Genomic DNA, 24,735 nt, shown 5'->3' with positions numbered 1-24,735 from the left:
CACTCGAGTTTTATTTCTTCAGTACAACCTGGAAACTGTAAGGTGTTTGTGCCAGTGCCCTAAAAGATCCTGTCCTGTTTAGTTCATTTTTATTTGATGTTTTGTCCCCCGGAGCTTCCTGTGTGTTTGTGAAGAATCCGTCTTCTAAAGCCTTACTCCCCCCCACCCCCCCGACTGGCGTTCAGGTTTCCACGGTGGCTGACTGACCTCTCTTCCTTGTTGTATCAAGGCTCGCCTTCTTTTTTCTGCTGTTAAGAACGATGATGTATTTGCTGTGTGTGTGCGTGCGTGTGTGTGTGCGTGTGCGTGTGCGCGCGTGTGTGTGTGTGTGTGTTATATTGTTTCCAGACCTGGATCTAATACCATTTAAAACCCTGTTAAATACCATCATGTGGGATTGATTTATGTTTGCTAGCACAACAGCTCCCCCCTCATCCTTAAACCCAAATGGCAATCCAGGCAGGCAGAAGCAATCAGTCGTAACAAAGTCTTTGATGGGATTTTGAATGCTATTTGCTCCCAGATCTGTGTTGTATATTGTATATGATACACACTTTTGGACTCATATGTAAATTTGCATTAATTGCTGACTAACAGCGAAATAATATTCTATTTAATTCCTTCTCTCTTGGCTGTGGGATCCTAGATGTTTAACTGCATGGATGTACTGTATCTCTGCAGAGTCAACTAGCAGCTGTGTGATTTTTACACAAAAATAAAAACGGCACAATATTTTAAACACTGACTTCTTTCCTGTTTGAGAACTGGGCTCGTGTTTGTGTTCAAATGTCTAAGAATTCCATTTAAGGATGTTCTAAAGACACACTTAAAAGCTTGCTGATGTCCAAGTCTAGTATGTTAAATATGATGGCGATATTACAGATGACAATTCTTTACTGACTTCATGATGGGTTGTCATTTATTTATGTTTTTATGTGGATTCCTGTTGGCTGTTATCAGCGCAACAGCTACTCTTCCTGGGTCCTTCATTGGAATAAGGAAGAAATAATGAAACAAAAAACTACAATAATTTCATGTGATAATGTAAATCAAATGTGAATCAAATACACTAAAGTAAAAGATTGTACTAGTTTGTAATATAGTCAGCAGTACTGCAGCGTACATACAGCAATTGAATGACCATACATGGGTGTCTACAAATACAATATAGAACAATAAGCTTCACTATGAACTAAAAAGACCCTGTATCAGTCAGAATAGCCTTCATTTTATTGATGACTCATAAGAAAACTCTTTTTAAAGGTAATCGTATTCAGGGATTTTCTGGTAAATTATTACCAGGTTATCTATCATCAATTGACTAGTTTTATAATAGTTCTTTTTTCTATTAAAGATTGTTCTTGAGAAAAGACAATTTTGCTGTTTTAAAAAACACATAGAAGGTTACCAGAAAAAGATTAAAAGACGTCACACCAGCCTTTCCTCCACTCTCAGCCAGGAGAGACCAGCAGGCGTTCCCTCAACCTTCTGTCTGACTGATCAGGTCAGGACCAGACGTGCTGCTCGGTTCTAGATTCTGCAGAACATGTTGCAGGGCAATAGTTCTGATGTGTCAGAACCAGACATTGTACAACCTGCTTTAATGTGTTTGGAGATGGACATGAGTGACACCTTTTAATAGCAGATCTAGTGCTGCCGCTGCCCATTTTAGAAAAACATGTCAAGAACTGCTGAACGTTCAGCTCAGAGATTACAAAGGACTGTAATTGTGTCACAGGAATACCACAAGGAGCCACACCTGATCGGTTTCCTTTAAATGTAATGAAATGTATCTGAAAGTAATACATTTGCATTTTAAAAAGCATTTATTATTTCTGTAAATTTACTATACTTAAGTAACTATTTGAATGTTTAAAATGACAATATGTTTTGTGAAGGATGCATAATGACTTGTTTAGGACTGGACAAAGTCAAGAGCTTGAGATTTTTGATCTTGATTTAGGATTGACTTTGTACTTAGAGTACCTGTTGGTCTTGACTCTGAACTTATTTGTCTTGACCTTACTTAGTATAGTATTAGTATTTGTAGATTCATAAACATCCGCAGGCCAGTTTCTCCAAATTTTGTGTTAATTTTGAGATGCTTCATTAATGAAATCAAACACCACACTTATGACCCATGAGTATATGAGAGTCTTGTATAATTCGCAAATTTATCATCAGTTTGTAAATGAAAATCATTTGTGAAAGGGGATGCTGCCACCATTTGTGATTTACATTTGTGTAAGCTGCACTCACAGCTCACTTTGGTGAAACGGGCTCCTAGAATGTAATATGTGGACTCAACCAGAGCAGTGTTTCAGAGTAACAAAGGTTAAACCAAGCCAAATCTTACTCTGACCATAAACAAAAATAATTTCAGACTTAATCTAAGATTAAAAGACAAAAAATCTGTTAGTGGCCCTTATACCCAGCAATGTTCATTAAACCTTACAATATCCAAGTGTTAAATTGAACTGATTTACATCCTGACAATTGAGTTTCTAAGAGCCTTGTCAATAGTGGGACTAAAATTGTAGTTTTGTGTTGTGCTCAAAAGAGTTAAAATGCCAGATGAAAACTTTATGCAAACATGAAAAAATGATACCCTGCTTTGTTAGGATCAGGCTCGTACAAGATCCGCCTTCCTGACAGTGGGCAACCAATTGATAGAACTAATGACAGCTTGTGACCATGACAGCTGCAGTAAAACTAAACAATAACCTGTAACAAATATAAGATACAACTATAAAAGGCAGAACATATGTTTTGAAATGTTTTATTTATTTATTTATTTTTTTAAAGCTTTTTTTAAAAGCCTTTTTAGGGTTTTTTTTAGTTTTTTTTTTGTTTTTTTTTTTTAAGGTTTTTTTTTTTCAGGTTTTTTTGAAAGGTTGTAAGTTAAATTTTAAGTTCAGCATTCCACTGATAATGAGCTCCAACACCTGAGCACCAGCACTCAGGTGTTGAACTCAGTGACGGATGTGGAATCTTCCTTCGGCATCTTCTTCTTTCTCTTCCTTAAACCAAGGAAGTGACGGAATCTTTTCCAGAAAGAAGGCCTTTTGATGTTCTCGGCAGCTCTCTGACTGATGCCAGCTTGTCCCTGGAGTTCTGAATCCAGAACCACAGCGGTGTACTCCTTTTCCACAAGTTCAGAGTCCAGTACTGCAGCGGTGGACTCCTCTTCCACGAGTTCGGAGTCCAGTACCGCAGCGGTGCACTCCTCTTCCACGAGTTCGGAGTCCAGTACCGCAGCGGTGCACTCCTCTTCCACGAGTTCGGAGTCCCGTACCGCAGTGGTGGACTCCTCCTCCACAAGTTCTGAGTTCAGAGGCACAGCGGTGTACTCGTTTTCCACAAGTTCGGAGTCTAGAACCGCAGCGGTGGACTCCTCCTCCACAAGTTCTGAGTTCAGAAGCACAGCGGTGTACTCCTTTTCCACAAGTTCGGAATCCAGTACCACAGCGGTGGACTCCTCTTCCACGAGTTTGGAGTCCCGTACCACAGTGGTGGACTCCTCTTCCACTGTGTCCTGTGAAACAGCAGGGGATTTCTCCCTCTGCTCACTTGTCCTGTCCTTGAAGTCTTCAATGATTGGGATGATCTGTTTTTGGAGGGCCTGTTTTTCCTCTTCCTCAGCCTTGAGCTTGGCAACAAGCTCAAGGATTGTTGAGGTCTCTTGGTGGAGATGAATTTTCAAGTCGTCCAACTCCTCACAAAGACTCCTCTCCTTCTCAGCAGCAACTGTTGTCACGTTCTCCATTTTAAGACACAGAGCTTCCTGCTCTACCTTCATCCTCTGAAACTGCTTCTTGTATTCTGATGTTTTGTTTGAATTGTCAGCAATCTGTGTCTCAAGTTGCTGTTGAAGCGAGTGACTTTTTTCTTTTTCTGCTGTGAGGTAGCTGTATGCATGGTAGACATTAGAATACTCCTGATAGAGCTCATTGTAGGAAGCAGTGAGCGTGTCAAACTCTGCCCTCAGCTGCTTCTCTTTAAGCACCAACAGTGCTTCCTTGCTCTTCTGCTGGGCCAACTCTTTTTCGGATTCCTCCAGCTTTTTGGTGAGCTGGATCTTCTGGGTGTACTCCTGGCCAGCTTTGGCCCTCTCTGTCTGGCATAGTCTAGTTTGCTGCTGTCTCCAGCCTCTCTCTTTATGGAGTTCATTGGTTAAATACTCAATCTGGTCCCAGAGAGTCTTGTTTTCTTCCACTTCTGAGGCCAGGCTGGTGCAGAGGTCAGTAACCTTCTTCTCCTGAGAGATATTGTGTTCATTTGCCATTTGGAGCTGAGTCTTTAGCTCTTCAACCTGTTCCACCAAGTTCACCCTTTCTGTACTGCTGTAAATGTTGGAGGATCCCAGGACTGCTGAATGTAGTCTTGAAGCCATTGCAATCTGTTTCACAGTTGTGGATTTCCTACTGAAATGAAATGTCTCAATTGACAGAACTCTAATCACAGCTGCCGTATACACGGATGTACTGACAAGATCATACACATGAAATGGAGCTATCCCCTTGATATTTGCAAGTAACCTGGTGATGACATCATACATGTGTAATGAATCTGTTCCTTTGATGTTATGACATCATACATGTATGATGGAACTATTGCTGCCTGTTGTCTTTCCCCCCTAGTTACTGTTGCTATGTCTGTCAAAACTTCCTTCTAGCACAGCACATGCAGTTTACAATAACAGTGGCAGATTTATCAATCTGGATTCTTAGTTAGTTTTGAAACAATGAGTCTTCAATTTCACACAGAAGTGGACAAAAGCAGCTTTTCATTTAGCTGATGACCATGGATTTTTGTCCACTGAATTAATAAATGTTGCTAGCAGATTTTATCAGCTGTAGCTGACTCAGGTAATTGACGTGATTTATTTCAAAACAAGAATCCTGTAAAAACGTTTTAAATATGCATCTGAGGGCATCCTACGTGATATCATGCTCTAAGAGTTAGCACTGCAGTGAATGTAACAGAATGTTCACTATGAAAATAAATGCTTTACCTCTTCAACAACCAAGCCAAGTTTCCTAGTGTCCTACCAGCAGCTGATTATATTGACAGGGATATGCCCAGAGTTAGCTTCACCTTAGCCCTGGATCTATAAAGCAGTCTCCCCTGTGCTTCCTGCCCTCAGTCTGGAGGCTGGAGCAGCAGTTGCAGATGCAGCAGTCTGTTACACAAGCTTTTGTTAAAATAATGTCACATTATATTGTAAAAGATCCAGCTGATGAGATACTGAGGCAACAGAAGTCATAAAAGTGTTATTCAAATCTGTTTATATTATTTCTTTTGATAGCTGCAAGATTGTTCAAGTTCTAGATACATCTTAAGGATGGTAGGCTAGCAAAGAGTCTGAATGCTCACATAAATGAGACAGTTTTTGATTTTTAAGAAATTAGCAAAACTTTCCAAAAACATGATGCTCTGTTGTAGTCTGATGGCCATAAAAGCCAAATTAATCCATTTGAAATTGTATTTATAACACAAAAAAGTGTGCAAAAGTGAAGGGGTCTGACTTTTTTTTTGAAGCGACAATCATTCCAAATCACGTCTCAGAAGATCTTGATTGCAGTGGTTATTAACTTCACCCGCGCGGAAGAGCAAAACAAGACGTTCACTTGAAGGTTTTGGACTTTTGGACTCATATGTAAATTTGCATTAATTGCTGACTAACAGCGAAATAATATTCTATTTAATTCTTTCTCTCTTGGCTGTGGGATCCTAGATGTTTAACTGCATGGATGTACTGTATCTCTGCAGAGTCAACTAGCAGCTATGTGATTTTTACACAAAAATAAAAACGGCACAATATTTTAAACACTGACTTCTTTCCTGTTTGAGAACTGGGCTCGTGTTTGTATTCAAATGTCTAAGAATTCCATTTAAGGATGTTCTAAAGACACACTTAAAAGCTTGCTGATGTCCAAGTCTAGTATGTTAAATATGATGGCTTCATGATGGGTTGTCATTTATTTATGTTTTTATGTGGATTCCTGCTGGCTGTTATCAGCGCAACAGCTACTCTTCCTGGGTCCTTCATTGGAATAAGGAAGAAATAATGAAACAAAAAACTACAATAATTTCATGTGATAATGTAAATCAAATGTGAATCAAATACACTAAAGTAAAAGATTGTACTAGTTTGTAATACAGTCAGCAGTACTGCAGCGTACATACAGCAATTGAATGACCATACATGGGTGTCTACAAATACAATATAGAACAATAAGCTTCACTATGAACTAAAAAGACCCTGTATCAGTCAGAATAGCCTTCATTTTATTGATGACTCATAAGAAAACTCTTTTTAAAGGTAATCGTATTCAGGGATTTTTCTGATAAATTATTACCAGGTTATCTATCATCAATTGACTAGTTTTATAATAGTTCTTTTTTCTATTAAAGATTGTTCTTGAGAAAAGACAATTTTGCTGTTTTAAAAAACACGTAGAAGGTTACCAGAAAAAGATTAAAAGACGTCACACCAGCCTTTCCTCCACTGTCAGCCAGGAGAGACCAGCAGGCGTTCCCTCAACCTTCTGTCTGACTGATCAGGTCAGGACCAGACGTGCTGCTCGGTTCTAGATTCTGCAGAACATGTTGCAGGGCAATAGTTCTGATGTGTCAGAACCAGACATTGTACAACCTGCTTTAATGTGCTTGGAGATGGACATGAGTGACACCTTTTAATAGCAGATCTAGTGCTGCCGCTGCCCATTTTAGAAAAACATGTCAAGAACTGCTGAACGTTCAGCTCAGAGATTACAAAGGACTGTAATTGTGTCACAGGAATACCACAAGGAGCCACCCCTGATCAGTTTCCTTTAAATGTAATGAAATGTATCTGAAAGTAATACATTTGCATTTTAAAAAGCATTTATTATTTCTGTAAATTTACTATACTTAAGTAACTATTTGAATGTTTAAAATGACAATATGTTTTGTGAAGGATGCATAATGACTTGTTTAGGACTGGACAAAGTCAAGGACTTGAGATTTTTGATCTTGATTTAGGATTGACTTTGTACTTAGAGTACCTGTTGGTCTTGATTCTGAACTCATTTGTCTTGACCTTACTTAGTATAGTATTAGTATTAGTAGATTCATAAACATCCGCAGGCCAGTTTCTCCAAATTTTGTGTTAATTTTGAGACGCTTCATTAATGAAATCAAACACCACACTTGTGACCCATGAGTATATGAGAGTCTTGTATAATTTGCAAATTTATCATCAGTTTGTAAATGAAAATCATTTGTGAAAGGGGATGCTGCCACCATTTGTGATTTACATTTGTGTAAGCTGCACTCACAGCTCACTTTGGTGAAACGGGCTCCTAGAATGTAATATGTGGACTCAACCAGAGCAGTGTTTCAGAGTAACAAAGGTTAAACCAAGCCAAATCTTACTCTGACCATAAACAAAAATAATTTCAGACTTAATCTAAGATTAAAAGACAAAAAATCTGTTAGTGGCCCTTATACCCAGCAATGTTCATTAACCCTCACAATATCCAAGTGTTGAATTGAACTGATTTACATCCTGACAATTGAGTTTCTAAGAGCCTTGTCGATAGTGGGACTAAAATAGAGTTTTGTGTTTTGCTCAAAAGAGTTAAAATGCCAGATGAAAACTTTATGCAACAAACATGAAAAAATGATACCCTGCTTTGTTAGGATCAGGCTCGTACAAGATCCGCCTTCCTGACAGTGGGCAACCAATCGATAGAACTAATGACAGCTTGTGACCATGACAGCTTTTTTTAAAAGCCTTTTTAGGGTTTTTTTAAAAGTTTTTTTTTAGTTTTTTTTTTTTTTTTTAAGGTTTTTTTTTTTTAAGGTTTTTTTTTTCAGGTTTTTTTTAAAGGTTGTAAGTTAAATTTTAAGTTCAGCATTCCACTGATAATGAGCTCCAACACCTGAGCACCAGCACTCAGGTGTTGAACTCAGTGATGGATGTGGAATCTTCCTTCGGCATCTTCTTCTTTCTCTTCCTTAAACCAAGGAAGTGACGGAATCTTTTCCAGAAAGAAGGCCTTTTGATGTTCTCGGCAGCTCTCTGACTGATGCCAACTTGTCCCTGGAGTTCTGAATCCAGAACCACAGCGGTGTACTCCTTTTCCACAAGTTCAGAGTCCAGTACTGCAGCGGTGCACTCCTCTTCCACGAGTTCGGAGTCCCGTACCGCAGTGGTGGACTCCTCCTCCACAAGTTCTGAGTTCAGAGGCACAGCGGTGTACTCGTTTTCCACAAGTTCGGAGTCCAGAACCGCAGCGGTGGACTCCTCCTCCACAAGTTCTGAGTTCAGAAGCACAGCGGTGTACTCCTTTTCCACAAGTTCGGAATCCAGTACCACAGCGGTGGACTCCTCTTCCACGAGTTTGGAGTCCCGTACCACAGTGGTGGACTCCTCTTCCACTGTGTCCTGTGAAACAGCAGGGGATTTCTCCCTCTGCTCACTTGTCCTGTCCTTGAAGTCTTCAATGATTGGGATGATCTGTTTTTGGAGGGCCTGTTTTTCCTCTTCCTCAGCCTTGAGCTTGGCAACAAGCTCAAGGATTGTTGAGGTCTCTTGGTGGAGATGAATTTTCAAGTCGTCCAACTCCTCACAAAGACTCCTCTCCTTCTCAGCAGCAACTGTTGTCACGTTCTCCATTTTAAGACACACAGCTTCCTGCTCTACCTTCATCCTCTGAAACTGCTTATTGTATTCTGATGTTTTGTTTGAATTGTCAGCAATCTGTGTCTCAAGTTGCTGTTGAAGCGAGTGACTTTTTTCTTTTTCTGCTGTGAGGTAGCTGTATGCATGGTAGACATTAGAATACTCCTGATAGAGCTCATTGTAGGAAGCAGTGAGCGTGTCAAACTCTGCCCTCAGCTGCTTCTCTTTAAGCACCAACAGTGCTTCCTTGCTCTTCTGCTGGGCAAACTCTTTTTCGGATTCCTCCAGCTTTTTTGTGAGCTGGATCTTCTGGGTGTACTCCTGGCCAGCTTTGGCCCTCTCTGTCTGGCATAGTCTAGTCTGCTGCTGTCTCCAGTCTCTCTCTTTATGGAGTTCATTGGTTAAATACTCAATCTGGTCCCAGAGAGTCTTGTTTTCTTCCACTTCTGAGGCCAGGCTGGTGCAGAGGTCAGTAACCTTCTTCTCCTGAGAGATATTGTGTTCATTTGCCATTTGGAGCTGAGTCTTTAGCTCTTCAACCTGTTCCACCAGGTTCACCCCTTCTGTACTGCTGTAAATGTTGGAAATCAGGTCCCGGGTCCAGTTGTAAGATCCCAGGACTGCTGAATGTAGTCTTGAAGCCATTGCAGTCTGTTTCACAGTTGTGGATTTCCTACTGAAATGAAATGTCTCAATTGACAGAACTCTAATCACAGCTGCCGTATACACGGATGTACTGACAAGATCATACACATGAAATGGAGCTATCCCCTTGATATTTGCAAGTAACCTGGTGATGACATCATACACGTGTAATGAATCTGTTCCTTTGATGTTATGACATCATACATGTATGATGGAACTATTGCTGCCTGTTGTCTTTCCCCCCTAGTTACTGTTGCTATGTCTGTCAAAACTTCCTTCTAGCACAGCACATGCAGTTTACAATAACAGTGGCAGATTTATCAATCTGGATTCTTAGTCAGTTTTGAAACAATGAGTCTTCAATTTCACACAGAAGTGGACAAAAGCAGCTTTTCATTTAGCTGATGACCATGGATTTTTGTCCACTGAATTAATAAATGTTGCTAGCAGATTTTATCAGCTGTAGCTGACTCAGGTAATTGAGGTGATTTATTTCAAAACAAGAATCCTGTAAAAACGTTTTAAATATGCATCTGAGGGCGTCCTACGTGATATCATGCTCTAAGAGTTAGCACTGCAGTGAATGTAACAGAATGTTCACTATGAAAATAAATGCTTTACCTCTTCAACAACCAAGCCAAGTTTCCTAGTGTCCTACCAGCAGCTGATTATATTGACAGGGATATGCCCAGAGTTAGCTTCACCTTAGCCCTGGATCTATAAAGCAGTCTCCCCTGTGCTTCCTGCCCTCAGTCTGGAGGCTGGAGCAGCAGTTGCAGATGCAGCAGTCTGTTACACAAGCTTTTGTTAAAATAATGTCACATTATATTGTAAAAGATCCAGCTGATGAGATACTGAGGCAACAGAAGTCATAAAAGTGTTATTCAAATCTGTTTATATTATTTCTTTTGATAGTTGCAAGATTGTTCAAGTTCTAGATACATCTTAAGGATGGTAGGCTAGCAAAGAGTCTGAATGCTCACATAAATGAGACAGTTTTTGATTTTTAAGAAATTAGCAAAACTTTCCAAAAACATGATGCTCTGTTGTAGTCTGATGGCCATAAAAGCCAAATTAATCCATTTGAAATTGTATTTATAACACAAAAAAGTGTGCAAAAGTGAAGGGGTCTGACTTCTTTTTGAAGCGACAATCATTCCAAATCATGTCTCAGAAGATCATCTAGAATCTACTCTTAACCAATTTAGGAGACTTCTGGAGATCTCTTAAATTAAAGAGCATTTTTAGGTCGAAAGAAACTCGATAAATAGCTGTTCGTCTCAAGTTTGCAAGTAGATTTTTACTTTTATATTTAAGTAAAGTCTAAAATTTAACTTTCAGCAGTTTGATAAATATAGACCATGTCCACAGAGACGTATATTGAATCCATAAATGAGAAATTCTTTATTCGCCAAGTGTTAATCACTTTTAAATGCTCAAATTCAGAGTAAGATGCAACAGAAAAGACAGACAGAATGGGTTTGAGTAGGTTTTATTGATCTCTATGTATTGCTTCATTGCTAGACTGTTGTACAGAGGGGCTCAAAGTAATCCTGAAAATGATCAACTCTGTTGGACAGAGAAACCTTATTACATTTTCACTTATCCCAGCTTTAATCAGTGATTTTTAACCCTGTTAATTAACCACTTCAACCAACTCAGATAATAACAATCAGAGATCTGTAGAAGGGCCAATCAAGGGATTAAAGTCACTGAAACAACCAAATTAACTCACTCTAATGTCAGTTTTCCTGCAACAAATCAAATCTTTACTTTACGGAATTGTGGTGAATGAGATATTAGTTTAATCTGCATGTGTTAAAGTTACATCAATGTTGTTTTTTAACTAAAACTCAAGCATTTTTAGAGCTGCGGCCCTTTTTTGCCCAGCTTGCATATGATATGAGGCCTACATATGGTATGAGGTACTACAGACATGTATCTATCTACTAAATATCTTCTCTTACAGCAGGACAAAGAGCTCTAATGTAACAATATAAATCTCTGAGGTTAAACTGTAAAAGCAGGACTTGGAGAGAGTTTACAACAGAATCAGTGGGTTGGCTTCGGGATTTCCAAGTTTGTTTTGATGTTGATGAATCCAGAACATTCTCTTTGTCAGCAGACAGTGCAGGTTGGGCTGCAAATCCAACTTTATTTGACCACACTGGGAAAAAAACAAACAGATGGAGATCAGGATTTGAAAGGGATTCTTTTCATCCCAGCTAAATCATAAAGTAAGCTGACATGAATTCTCATTGTCATAGTGTTAAATTGAACACAAGAGCCCACTAAATAGACAGGATTGAGCATAATATCTATATTTCATATCGCAAAAAGTACTCAAATCATTTTCCGAAGTAAAATTGGCAATATCAGATTATCAAATTACTAGTTTATATGGAAAAATACTCTTTTCCGATCAGTTGAAAAGAACGGAAATAAGAAAAGACGTGAAAAGAAGGAGGGAAGGAAAAGAAGGGTTAGAAGAAAGGAAAAAAATATTGTTTTGGTAATAATGTTCATATTTTAAATGTAATTAGTAATTAGTAACTATAACTGACAGTAGAAAAGGTCAGTTTCTCTCAGAAATGCAGTGAAGTGAAAGTTGAAAGTCTCTCAGACAGAATCCCCCAAGTAAAGTACCAGCTAACCTAATGTTTGTACTTTGAACTACACACAGTAAAGTAGTTGAACATAGGTACTTTGGTCTTTTGCCACTACTATTATCTTAAAAAGGAGAAAATTAATAACTTAAAGAAGCATTGAAATGACAGTAAATGGTCGTAACCTTTAGAATATGTGCCGGTCCAGACACATTAACTAACAACAAGAAAATATATCAAATATTTGTTGGTTAACTCTTTACAAGTGCTTGAACTGGCTGCTGGACACTCACACACTGGTTTCCTTGTAGTTGTCCAGAGCCTTCTGGGCCACCACCTCGGAGAACTTGGGGTCAGTCCAGGGGATGTCACCCGGGACGCTGAAGTTCATGGGTGGTGAGTCGAAGAGCTGCACAGACACTTTGGTTTCTTCTGGCTCCGTATCCTCATCAGGCTTCTCCTCGCCGTCCCTGCAGATCACCTACAATACAGTAAAGAAGGGTTTAGCTGCACATCCAGTTTTTCTGCCTACAGTCAACATACATGCATTTTCATTGATATATTCTGCATGCATGCAGATATAGTGGGCAGATACTGGCTTGTACAACTCCAAATTCAGTAATTTTCAGTTGAATTATTGCTGTAACACCTTAAAAAGAAAAACTCTCAAAACGCTTGTACCTTCTGTACTTTTTAATACCATAAAATCCAATTTGCAAGGTGGTAGTCAAGCTAAAAGTAAGGTTCAAGGTTGCTTTTATTGTCTCTAAAAAGAGAAAATTGTCTTAAGGCCTAAACGCACTGGTAGCGTCTGACGGGCGCGTTTGAACTACACCTTCCTCTCTGCATTTCTCATTTTCATTCATTCATTACGTCCAACTAATGCAGCAGTTAATACAAAGGTTCTGTGGTGTTGGCATTTCAAATCTGATGCTTGCAGTGCGCCATAGGAGCATCAATTGATAATTGACAAGCGTCAGATGACATGCGTCAATTATCGCTTTTGGGCCTTTAGATTTAATGCATTACATTGTCATATCTTTCAGATTTCTCTGTATCATGACCCTGCATAAAATCAGAAAAAATCTCTATCCATTTCTGTACCACCTTTTTAGAAATTCATATTTTGTTCATGAACTTTTGGATAAGACACAAATGTCCTAATGAGAAATTAAAGCAAGCAAACCAAGATATATAATTGAATATTGATTTTGGCTGCAAATTGCACCCTCAACAAGTAGAGGTTCTCCAAACCAAAACTTACACAGAGGAACTGAGAAGGATAAAGAATAAAAGACTGCTTTGGAGCTAAACTGAATGTGAGCAACAAGTTCAGACGGCCTACAGTACGTACCGTCTGAACTTGGAAGATGTTGTCCTTTGAGTTGGTGTTATTGACCAGAGATGACACCCAGCCGAACTGCTTGTTGAACAGGTCCAGGATGGAGGAGGTGTTAAACATCTGCTCCTCAAACCTCTTCAGGAGGGTGTTGTACTGCTGGGTGAAACGCTCTGCCATGGCCAGCGCCTCCTCCAGCTCCTCCTTCAGGGGGCCCTCCAGAGGTTTCTTCCCAGAGCAATCTGCAAAGAAAACAGGCAGAAGACGAGCATATGTCATCCTGGAGCTCAAGTACGGTTAGGAAAATCTGTTTGGTGCTAAAATGGGCTTAAATGACTGAAGGTCATGATAACAATTCCTAAACATGATAGAAGTTGCAGTTTGTTTTATTGTAGGATTTTTGAACAAGGAAATCTTCTCACTGTCGTGTGGGAGGAACCATTTGTAAAATCTGATAACAGCTGCTAACAATAAAATTCTAGGAACACGATTTGATATTTTGGGAAATATGCTTAATTGCTTTCTTACCCCAAAGTTAGATGAGAAGATCAATACCTCTTTCAAGTATAATATAAGTATTGATGTTCTCAGCTCTCAAAGAAAGTGCATTAGCAGATTTTCCAAAACATCAAACTATTTATTTAATGAGAAAAACATAATGAAGTTAGTTGATTTTTAGCCATGCTAGCAGCGTGGCTCAATGTATGGCAATGTTGGTCTGTCAGTTGGTCCAGTCAGAAATAGCTCAACAACTAATGGATTGCTGTAAAATATTTATGATGTCCCCTGACTTTTCCTCTAGCGCCATCACCAGGTCAAAATTTTTAGTTGTCCAATACTTGCGCTTATGATCAAATACCTACGAAATGAATGCAATTTCCATAACTTTGTGTTTAGTGTTAATTAGCAAATTCTAGCATGCTTATGTGCTAAACTAACATGAACATGGTAAACATTATACATGCATCACATTAGTATGCTAGCATTGTTGTGAGCATGTTAGCATGACGGTAGGCCAAACCAACCATTTAAAAGTGTGTTGTCACTCTTACATAAATACGTTCCTCCAGGTTTTTTTTGTGATTATTGCAGCCAAAAATGCTTGATTTTGCAGCAGCTTTTTTCAAAAGTTGTGATACAATTGTATGTTTTGTGTGTTCCAATTGCAGTAAAATTGAAGGAATTGGGAAAAATTGCAAGAAAAGGAAAATAATGCTATTATTTAAAAATTACTACCAATGAAGAGTCATATGTAATCACTTACTTTGATAAAAAGGTTACTGTATATCACAGAGACAACTATATTTCAGTGCTAATTTTTTAAATTTACTTCCTGAACATGAGAACCATGAGCTCAAAGTTATAGAAAAAGAAAAATACTGTACTTGAGTTCACTTTATAAGCCTTTATTAAATAAACGTTCATCTCAACATTAAAAAAATCAGTCAATAATGCCATTAAAATAAATCCATTAACAGAAAGAATATAGTTTCATTTCCAACTGGTATTCTTTTGACTAACTGAATGCAAACTTCATTTAGGAACATTTGGGAATAGTTTTTCTTGGTCTATGGCAGTACTTTTTGTTTGCAGGTGAGATTTGTCCATTTTCCACCTGAACGTGCACTTGAATCCTTGCTGAATGCGCTGTGATGACATAAATTACCATGACACAAAATGCGACAATTGGCCCAAATCACAAGCAGTCTGTTGATTTGGCCATTTCATGCAGAAAAATTACAGTAATTTAGCAAAATTGAAAGCTCTAGCAAATATTGTGGAGATTGCTTGAATTTGCTTACATACATATCTTAGGATTTAAATGTAGATGCTTGTAACTCCAATAAGCTGAGACATCATTCTGAATGTGAAATCAATATGAACCTCTATTTCCAAATGTCTCTCTGTCTAAAATGTAGACAGTACATCTTTGCTTTCAGAGCCTGTCCTGTCTGTTCATGGCTAGGGAACAAAAACATCATCAACATAAAGTAGGAGATTACATTATTAAATTGCATTCTCCCTCTCTGCATCCCCTGGCCATTAATTCGAAGCCCTTCCTGTTTTCAACATTATCATAAATCCTAATTGTGTTAATAAAAACATCTCTGGACCATCATTCAGGTCTCCATCTCTAGTTTCCTGCCAGAGGAAGCTGGATGAAAGGACACAGCCAGACCTTAGTGCCCTGTACCCTGTACCTTTTGAGCAGTTATTATTAGATGTTGTGTTATGTGTTATGACATCTGACATAATTTTATATTATTATATTTTCATATTATGTCATTTACTGTGTTGGTTTGCTCTGTTTATTTTTGCTGCCTATATATGTTACACATTTGCAAACTTTTGTACTTTGTTTTTAAAGTCTACATCATCATCATCATCATTGCTATCATTATACCTTTATTGTATCCATGTTTATATTTTTAACTGATTTTTAACTGAGTTTTGGTCACAAACACTTCACCAGAGACTTATCTTACCAATATGTTGGATGTCTTTGCACTTCTGACACTCGTCGCGGAACTTGAGGCAGCCAGCTGAGTTGCGACGAATCTCTCTGCAGGTCATCTTGCCGTTGCCAAAAGGTTTGGTGATGACCACGTCCTCATTCACAATGCCATCTGCGACCAGACACAAACACACAGTTTACAACATGTCTGTTTCCAAATCACAACTTTGTGTTAATTTTTTATTCATGGTTTGAAACTAGCTTAAAAACCCTGTAAAGTCCACTCACAAATCGATAAATCCTAAACTCACTTTTTCTAATCAGAATTTTATTGCTCTTCAAACAACTACAAAGGTTTAGATGAGTAGAATTGACAGGGCAACAATATTAAAACTGATGTTAATGATCTTTTAACATCCTTCAGTAGAATTTTTCATGCAGATCTTTAACTTGTAATGGAGTATTTTTACATTTCTGTATTGGTACTTTTACTTAAGTAAAGGATCTGAATACTTCTTCCACTGCTGGTTGTGATTCAGGTAGAGGATGTTAGAGAACATACCCTCATTAGGAAGTGTGTCAGAGTCAAGGTCCATCATGGAGCCCATGGAGCCGAAGAAGTTCCTGCCCATGCCCATCATGGGGGAGAACAAACTCTGGAAGCCGTGGAAAGGCTCGTGGAAGACTGTGCGAATGACTCTGCTCCGGCGAGCGTAGGGTCCCCAGAAACTGGGCAAAATGAAACTTGGAGGGTTGTAATGCACATGATCAGCCACCTGAGGAGCGTGAAGCACACAGAAACAGAGCTGATGCTGTTATACCTGTTAACCACCTCCTAAGAAAAATATCTGGCTCTTCAGCTGCTAAATGCTCCACTATGTTCACCAGCTAGTCGCTAACTGTGTCTGCCTGCTGTAGCTGGAAACAAAGTTATTGACAGCAGTGAGAGTGAATGAAAACTAGAGCTGCAATGATTCATCAATTGACAAAAAGTTAATTAGCAACTATCTTGTCTATCTTGTTACTATGTTGTCCCTGAATGTTGGTGGGCAGAATTAAGTGTTACTGACTGTAGTCAATACAACTATCACAGTAAATATGTATCTGTATGTCCAGTGTTTATTCCTATGGTCTACAGGTGAACAGTACCTTCATACTGTCTGAAAATATGCTGTCCACTCCGTCGGCCATCTCTGAGTATTTCTCCTCCAGGTTCCTGAACTCTGTGTTTTGTCGTTGTCCCTCCTGCTCCAGGTCGTCTATCTTCTCCCCGTTGATCCAGATGGAGAAGGGAGAGGATCGGTTCAGCACGTCCTCCAACTACAGAGAAAGGGAGAATTAGTATTTTCATTTTTTTAAATCCATATTTATAATACCAATACTAAAAAGATGCTAGACAGTAAGTAAGGCAGTAAAGGAAGTAAGTGCTATTTGCAGTAAAAATGAAAATACTATACTACTTGCCATCATATAGTATTACTAGCTATTACGAGTTATTACGAGTATCTGACCTGGCGTCCCACCAGTCCAGATCCACTGCTGCATGTGCGGGAGTAGTACTTAATGCAGGTGTTCTTCAGACAGGGCTTACACTCCTCCCATAGAGCCTTCATGGTCTCGTTACAAACCTCCTCCTCCTGCTCCAGCTTAGCCTCCATCTCCTGAGCCGCACGCATCGATTCCTGCAGCAAAACAGAGACAGAGATTAAAGAGGAAATCTTTTTTCTTCTTTTTTTATTGTGGTACCATCGTTAATATAAGTTGCTTATTGTTACGGTATTCATTGTTGCAGCAAAAAAATGACAGCTCCACCTACAGTTAGGAGATCACGTGATACAAAATAACACCTCTATCAATTTGCTATGTACAGAGAAAACACATAATGTAGCCCATGAAGGACATGTTATACACTTTTTAAAAAAATAAAGGGATGCAACTAATGATTATTTTTATGATTGATTAATCGTTTTATCCATAAAATGATCCATGAAGTGAAAAATACCATTATAATTTCCCAGAGTCAAAGGAGACATCTTCAAATATCCTATTTTGTCCGACTAACAGTACAAACCCTGAGGTTATTCAGTTTAATAGTATATATAACAAAGTAAAGTAATAGATCATCACATTTGAGAAGCTGAAACCAGCTGTTTACTATTTTTGCTTTAAAAATGACCAAAACGATTATATGATTATTTAAAATATTTTCTGATTAATTTTCTGTCAATCGACTAATTGATGAGTTGACTAATCATTGTGGCTCTAAACATTTTATGGAATATATTTATTATTATTATTTTTAAACAGACAGGAGAAAAGCATGTGCAGAATATGCACAGAAGAAACAAATCAATATTTGTTCTAGAGACATATCAAAGAGGGAATAAAGAAATGATATTTTTGTAATTCCTGTTGTTATAAAAAAGAGTTTTAAAAATCGTTTTCCTTTAGTTCTTGGTCTATGTCACAATGCCATTGCTAGAGCTGAGCTGAAATAACTTTTTTTTGCAGGAATTCATTATTTTTTCAGGAAAGGATTGAGGAAAATGGCAATAAAGAAGATCCACTCTGCAAGAAAACTGTTTCTCATTTTGTCATTCTGTATCCTGTCAGCATACTGAGGTGATATCATTAAGTATTTGCTTACTTGTAGTGAGAACGGGTCTATTTTCTTCATCTTTCTTTCATCATTTGTTAAATATTTGGGTTCTTGCTGTTGCTGCTTTATAAAAGTTATAAACCACAGGATGAAGTGCTTTATAGTGACTTAAAAGTTTACTCTGCTTTGTGATGTGGCTCAAAAAAAGCACATTAACTGTTCTCTAATCACTAGACAACTCTATTGGGACAAAATAATCAGTGTGTTTTATTATGGATTATATTTTAATTATACTTTACCTTCATTATTTATATAAAAAAGAAGAAATTATATAATATATGTCTCATGTCTCTACCTCTTTCTGCTGCTTGGTTTTCTCCAGAGCATCCAGAAACATCTTGTGGTCCTCTGAGGATTTCTGCATCACACTCTTCATCTCCTTCACCCCATTAATGGCGTTTTCAATCTGTTCATCCAGATATTTCTCTCCCTGGAGTGAAAGCCCTGTGAAGAAAAACATATAACATGCATTTTCACTTCAACTGTGAACGCAAAATACAATATCATGTATTGCTCCTGCGTCTCTTCCCAAGCTGACACATTTCTGTTCAAAGTAAATGATAATTATATGTTTTTATCTTCATTTATGTGCACGTGTTTGCAAACAGAAGAAGAAATTTACAAAAAACACCCTTTAACTCTCCTCTGCTGTCTGTTACTGCTACATCCTCAAGTTTCCATTTTAAACATGTCATTTTTTACATATTTAAACACTGCTGGAATAGCAATCTTCATACCTGCTCATATGTTGAGGGGATTTTTTTCTTTTTCCTAAAGCTTTGCTAATTTCCAACAGGGTAAGGTGACTCCATTTTAACATTTAAAGGGTGTTTTCTGATGCCTTATATACCCCAAGAGATGCAGTGAAACTTACGGGTAAGATCCTCTTTAGATGGGGGAACGATACAGTTGGCTGAGGCCAGAAGAAGAGCCAACACAGCCAGAGTCTTTGACCCCTTCTTCTTCATCATCATCATCATCATTAACATCCTCTCTGACTCTCACGGGGCCAGCAGGCAATGATGAGAAAAACCTGGAAAAAAGAGTCACAGTTAAATCTCTGCCTCCTGTTGTAATGTTGTTGTAATGTACCTGCATCTCCACTAGAGGGTGACATAAACTGTACAGAAGACAGACAGAGAGCTACGCAGTAAAAAATGAGCACACTTACTCAGCAGGTTTTCATCCTCACACAGCATAACATAAAAATAACCGCACTAATCAATACATGTAAATAATTCAGAGCCTCCTGAATGCATCATATTCCTCATCTCCGGTTTCAATCTTTAAAACACAAAGTGGGGAAATCATCACCAAGTTGACCTCAGATCAGTTTATTTTTGGGTGACTTTGACCGACGGTGCCTTTGAAAAGCATTACATAAAGAGAACAGCGAGCCCTTTCTCTGTTTAAACATTTCTCTGACGTGTGCTTGGTCAGCTGCCCATGTTTTCATCAATGTCAGATTAAACAAAGACCGACTGTGGATGCTGATTTTTTTTTTTTTCCCTCTTCTTCACACACACAAGATAGAGACTGATAGAGTGATGAATGATACAGAGAGAAAGTCATTAGACAGAAGGACTGGCCTTCGCTTCTTTGTTTGCAGCTTTTCTTGTGCAGTATAAATCTCCTTCTCTGAGTTTAATCTGTTGATTAATTCTACAGCCACCTTTAATCCTCTGTTTTCTTCTAACTCAGCAGAGGGTTTCAAATGTACCAACCTGCCATTTTCAAGCAGGGTAATGACATTTTAACATGCATAAGAAAGTTAGTGAATTTATATTATACTAAAATCTGAAAGTATTAGGCTTCAAGTGTTTGTCGAACATCACATCCCAAAATCATTGACATTAATCTGCTTCAGCCTCAAGAGCATTAGTGAAGTTGACCACAGATGTTGGGTGATAATGTCTGGCTCACAGTTCATTCCAAACATGTGAGATGAGGTCAGGGCTCTGTGCAGGCCGGTCAAGTTTTTCCCAAGAAATCATCTCTTCATGGACCTCGCTTTGTGCATGGGAGCACTGTCATGTAAAAAGAGGAAAGAGTTTTTTTCCCAAAGTGTTGCCACAAACTTGTAACCACACTACTGTCTTGCACTGGGTGACATGTTCCTTCACCACGAAGATTACGATCGCAGTAGTTTGTTTTGAAACAGCTCCTCAAACAGTGATCATGTTTTCAGTCTCAGGAGAGTTGTTCCGTGTACGGCAGACGCCACTGCACAGTTCTGTTTATAGAGCTTCACTAGCTTGTTGTGCAGCATATCACAACCTTTTGACTTTGTACTACATTGTTAATAACTTTAGTATAAAGTCAAGAGGTTGTCATATGTAGCACAACAAGCTAGCAAAATTCCTGTGCATGTGCATGTGCAGTGGCGTCTGCCGTACACTGAACTGCTCTTCAGAGACTGAAAACATGATCACTGTTTAGTTTTTGGAGCCGTTCTAAACAAACCAGCATGACTGTAATCTTTGTGTTGAAGGAATATGTTACTCAGTACAGCGGTGTGGCTCACTGACATGATTCATGGTTTTTGGACAACAATGGAGGTCTATGGCACAGAGGAATAAGATAAAGCTATATCAGGCTTTGGATGCACACACAATACTTGTAAATAGGATCAATTCATGGTTTGGCTCTACATGAGATTTGTTGACAATAAGAAAAATATAGAAAATTGCTAGTCAGATCCTTTAACGTTTCCTTTAGTTGGGACTAAGGGGCTCAGCCCAAAGACCAAAAGTAGTGGACAGGTGTGTCCACATACCTTTGGCCATATAGTGTAAGTTGAGTTACAGCAAGTCACCATATTATCCAAGGTAAGAGTGACACTGACCTGTATGCAATAAAGAGTTATTTGCTGATCATTAAAACTTAGTTTTCTTTTTCAAATAAAATATATCTTATGTAAGTTTAGATGAGAGAAATCTTCTTCATGTCATGCAGTCAATTTTGAGCACAGTTGCCTGCTCGCCCACCATCTCTTGTTCCTATGGAAACAAGCAAAGTGTTTTTGCATCATATCTTGTATAAATTTAACCAATAAGTTTTACATTAATTTCTTATTCAACCCCCGCACATGCAATTCAATTCAATTCAATTCAGTTCACACATAAACATGCTCATTCAGCTTGCTGCAGCTTTTGATTGAAGCTATATGATGTTTATGATGTGACATATTTAGTCTTTATTGCTGCAATCAAACAGAAATTCACAGATTTGGTATTTGGTAATAGAAATTTTGGGATCTCCCTTCTCCACTAGAATATAAAATGTCCGATGACCTTTGACATAAAACTAGAATCATGTATCATTCAGCACACTGCATGCTTAAGTGTTATACAGAACCAGGGAAACAGTCAACAGTCATCACACAACAGATAAATTCAGTGTACTGATGTTACAACCTCTCTAAATCTTAGTGCATTCCTTTAATCTGATGTGAAAAATAAAGGAACAAACAAAAATATGTGACCAACTATTCCAAACCCAGCAGGACTTGGCGTCCACCTGGGAGCAAAGAAAGTGTCCCACTTTCCTCTCTACAGCATCTGAGCTCATGTTCACAAGTTTCACACTTCCAGTACAGGAAACTGCAGCCGCAAACACCATGGGGTCGTTATTCAAGTGAAAGTAAACCTTAATTACAGCATGCTGGTTAATGGAAGGTTTGTCAACAGGAAATGACTGTTTCCGGATAGGCCTTTTTAATGAGAAAAAAAACAGAATCAGTTTGGTGTTCAGAGAGTGCAAAGAATGAGAAGTACCAACAGACAGATCCCTGGAGAGTTAAACACAGTTAAACAAGAGACAGTTAAACAAACAAAAAGAAGAGAAGAAAAAAAGGTAAAATAATTTACTATGCAGAGGCTGAGCTCCATTACTTGCAGAATAACAGCCACAGGGATCCTGGTTACACAACCGAACAATAGTCCAGATGTTGCTTGTAAGGCCTTCCAGAAAGTTCAGTTCGCTTCATGAAGTAAAATAAAACTTTATCCTCTGGACATCTGTCCACTTGCTACACATAAAGGAGCATTTTTCATACATTTTTTTTCATCTGCAGAGTATTTTGAGTCCATAATAGAGCTGCAGTTGATTAATTGATCTGTTGGTTGACAGAAAAATGATTGGCAACCACTTTGAATTAATTGTTTTTGAGCTAATCGATAAAGAAAAAAATAATTAGCTGCATGTGTATCATTACTGTATAGTGAGTGTATATTACATATATTGCACTGCATTTTAATATACTATTATGTATATTGTATTCATTTATTTTATTATATTATTTTTATTATTTTATTATTATTATTATTATCTATTCATACTTATACCTCTATAACTATACCTTTATATACTTCACACATCATGGCTGCTGGATTTGCTCTACTGGATCTCTATACACAAATATTTTGCACAAGTATTGCTTTTTTAAATGTAATGTCTCTAATTTCTTTAATATCTTATCTTATCTATGTTAATTTTATTTCATTGAAACCGTTTTCTTACCTCTTAGCCTGTCTCTGTGCTGCTGTAATGTGTGAACTTCCCACTGTGAATCAATAAAATCTGATCTTTTTGTGTCTGAAAAACCTGCTTGTTTCCACTTTTGATGAATTCCCCATCTGTTTCTGTCTCATTCTCTCCGTTAGAAGCTAAAAACTTGCACAAAACGACTTTCCCAGTGCTAGAAAGAACAATTAAGTAATCTGGATCATCTGGGTTCCAATTACAACAAATGGGACAGTAGCGCGTGTGGCCTCATTTTGTCCTCTTTTCAAGTGTTTGGGGGATTTTTGTACCCAAAGGATTCACTTGTCATGCAGTCATGCTGAAATTAGAGCCAGTTCTACAACAGAAAATGTATCAAAGTTAACTAAAATCCAGTTTGGGTACAGCTAATATCACCAAAAAGTCAGTTGAATCAGAATTATTATTACACATGAATTTAATTTAAAATCCATCCTGCATGTATCCTCTGTTCCTCCATTCAACACTCTCACTTTCTAAATTATCAAACTGCATGTTTATATTCTTATTTTGCAGTAAGTATTGCTGCTCAGTGTGCCCAACCACAATATGATGTCATCTACCATAATCCTGTTGTTTTCATCCAAAGATGGAGGTCACACCCATGAGTGAGCACAAGCAGCAGTCAACAATGAAGTCAGCATTTCTGCATGATGCACTTCACCCATGTATGGCACTTTAAGCTTTTGAGTGAGTGTGTGTGTGTCTTTGTGTGTGTGTGTGTAGAAGCGCTTTGCCATGACCTTCTTAAGAGTTCTTATACTCTGATTCTATTTCTGATACTATGATGATACCTGTTTTAATGTATTTTGTCTTGATGTCTTTTGAATCTGTCTTGTTTTTAACTCCTGAATGCTGAATCTCCCATCTGCACAACAAATTTGGGTGCTATTAGAGAAATCCTGAACCTTGACAAAAAAACAACAACTGCACAGATCATTTAAACTCATTTCACAGCCTAATTATAGCTTAATTATATATATGACATTACATGATCTGAACCTGAAAAAAGCAGCCAATATGATGCCTCTGTATTCTATTTATTAGGCTATAATAAGACTGTTTTCATGGCAGCCTGAAAATAAAGAGACCGTTTTCTTTTTGAGCATCAACCCAGCTGCAGACACTAGAAATTAAGCCCCTGGCTGTGACTCACCTCTTTGTGTTTCCGGAGGCTCCAAACCGTCTGAGGCTGCCTCTGCTCGCTCTGCAGCTCGTATTTATACCAGCGGATAACGGGGACGGTGCATGTGATTCACTGACCAAGCATGCCGCGCGCTGCAGCCACTGTCAAGCTGCTGCAGTGCACTTCCTGTAGGTCCCTGCAAAGTAAAACCAGTATCAGGAGCTGTTCTGGTTTTTTTTTTTCAAGACGAAAACTGCCCTGAAGGTGGAAGTGTAGTTGTGTTTTGTACAGTATGTTCAGATCCTTTCCTTAAGTAAAAGTTGAAATACTGTACTCTAAAAATACTATGTTACAAGTAAAAGTCTGAATTTAAAATGTTACATAAGTAAAAGTACATAAGTATTATCAGCAAAATGTACTTAAAGTATCAAAAGTAAAAGTACTCATTTTGTAGACTGGCTTCCTTTAGTGTTATATTGTTATAGTATATCATATTGTTTGTTTTTATTACTAACAAACACATGTTAGATCATTTTAATGTTACACTTTGAACGGGTTCTGTGAAACACTCAGTGTCAGATTTGAGGGCAGATTATTCCACTGTACTGCTGCACTGTAGACAGATGTGTTTTTGCCCATCAGGCTACTGATGATACAAAAATGTATGACGTCTGTTGAGCTGCCTCCGGTAA

At 38.2% G+C, this 24,735-nt stretch overlaps 2 protein-coding genes across 2 annotated transcripts; both read right to left on the bottom strand.

Moving 5' to 3' along the window:
- Positions 1-2,886: 2,886 nt before the first annotated feature.
- LOC121882375 (polyamine-modulated factor 1-binding protein 1-like) lies at positions 2,887-5,208 on the bottom strand. The gene is made up of 2 exons (XM_042390593.1): positions 5,015-5,208; positions 2,887-4,424 (listed from the first exon to the last, which is right to left on the bottom strand). Exon 2 carries the CDS (start codon positions 4,391-4,393, stop codon positions 2,960-2,962), a length of 1,434 nt encoding a protein of 477 aa, XP_042246527.1. The 5' UTR covers positions 4,394-4,424; positions 5,015-5,208; the 3' UTR covers positions 2,887-2,959.
- Positions 5,209-10,792: 5,584 nt separating this feature from the next.
- clu (clusterin) lies at positions 10,793-24,239 on the bottom strand. The gene is made up of 10 exons (XM_042390459.1): positions 24,074-24,239; positions 19,250-19,408; positions 18,671-18,819; positions 17,228-17,398; positions 16,866-17,036; positions 16,279-16,492; positions 15,748-15,888; positions 13,277-13,503; positions 12,216-12,403; positions 10,793-11,483 (listed from the first exon to the last, which is right to left on the bottom strand). The coding sequence occupies exons 2-10, from the start codon at positions 19,362-19,364 to the stop codon at positions 11,471-11,473; spliced, it is 1,389 nt and encodes a 462-aa protein (XP_042246393.1). The 5' UTR covers positions 19,365-19,408; positions 24,074-24,239; the 3' UTR covers positions 10,793-11,470.
- Between the last annotated feature and the right edge of the window lie 496 nt (positions 24,240-24,735).

The sequence above is a fragment of the Thunnus maccoyii genome, chromosome 17 (assembly GCF_910596095.1).
Source record: "Thunnus maccoyii chromosome 17, fThuMac1.1, whole genome shotgun sequence".
Lineage (NCBI taxonomy): Eukaryota > Metazoa > Chordata > Actinopteri > Scombriformes > Scombridae > Thunnus > Thunnus maccoyii.
Note: the sequence above shows the minus strand (reverse complement) of the source record. Positions and strands in the feature narration are given on the sequence as shown.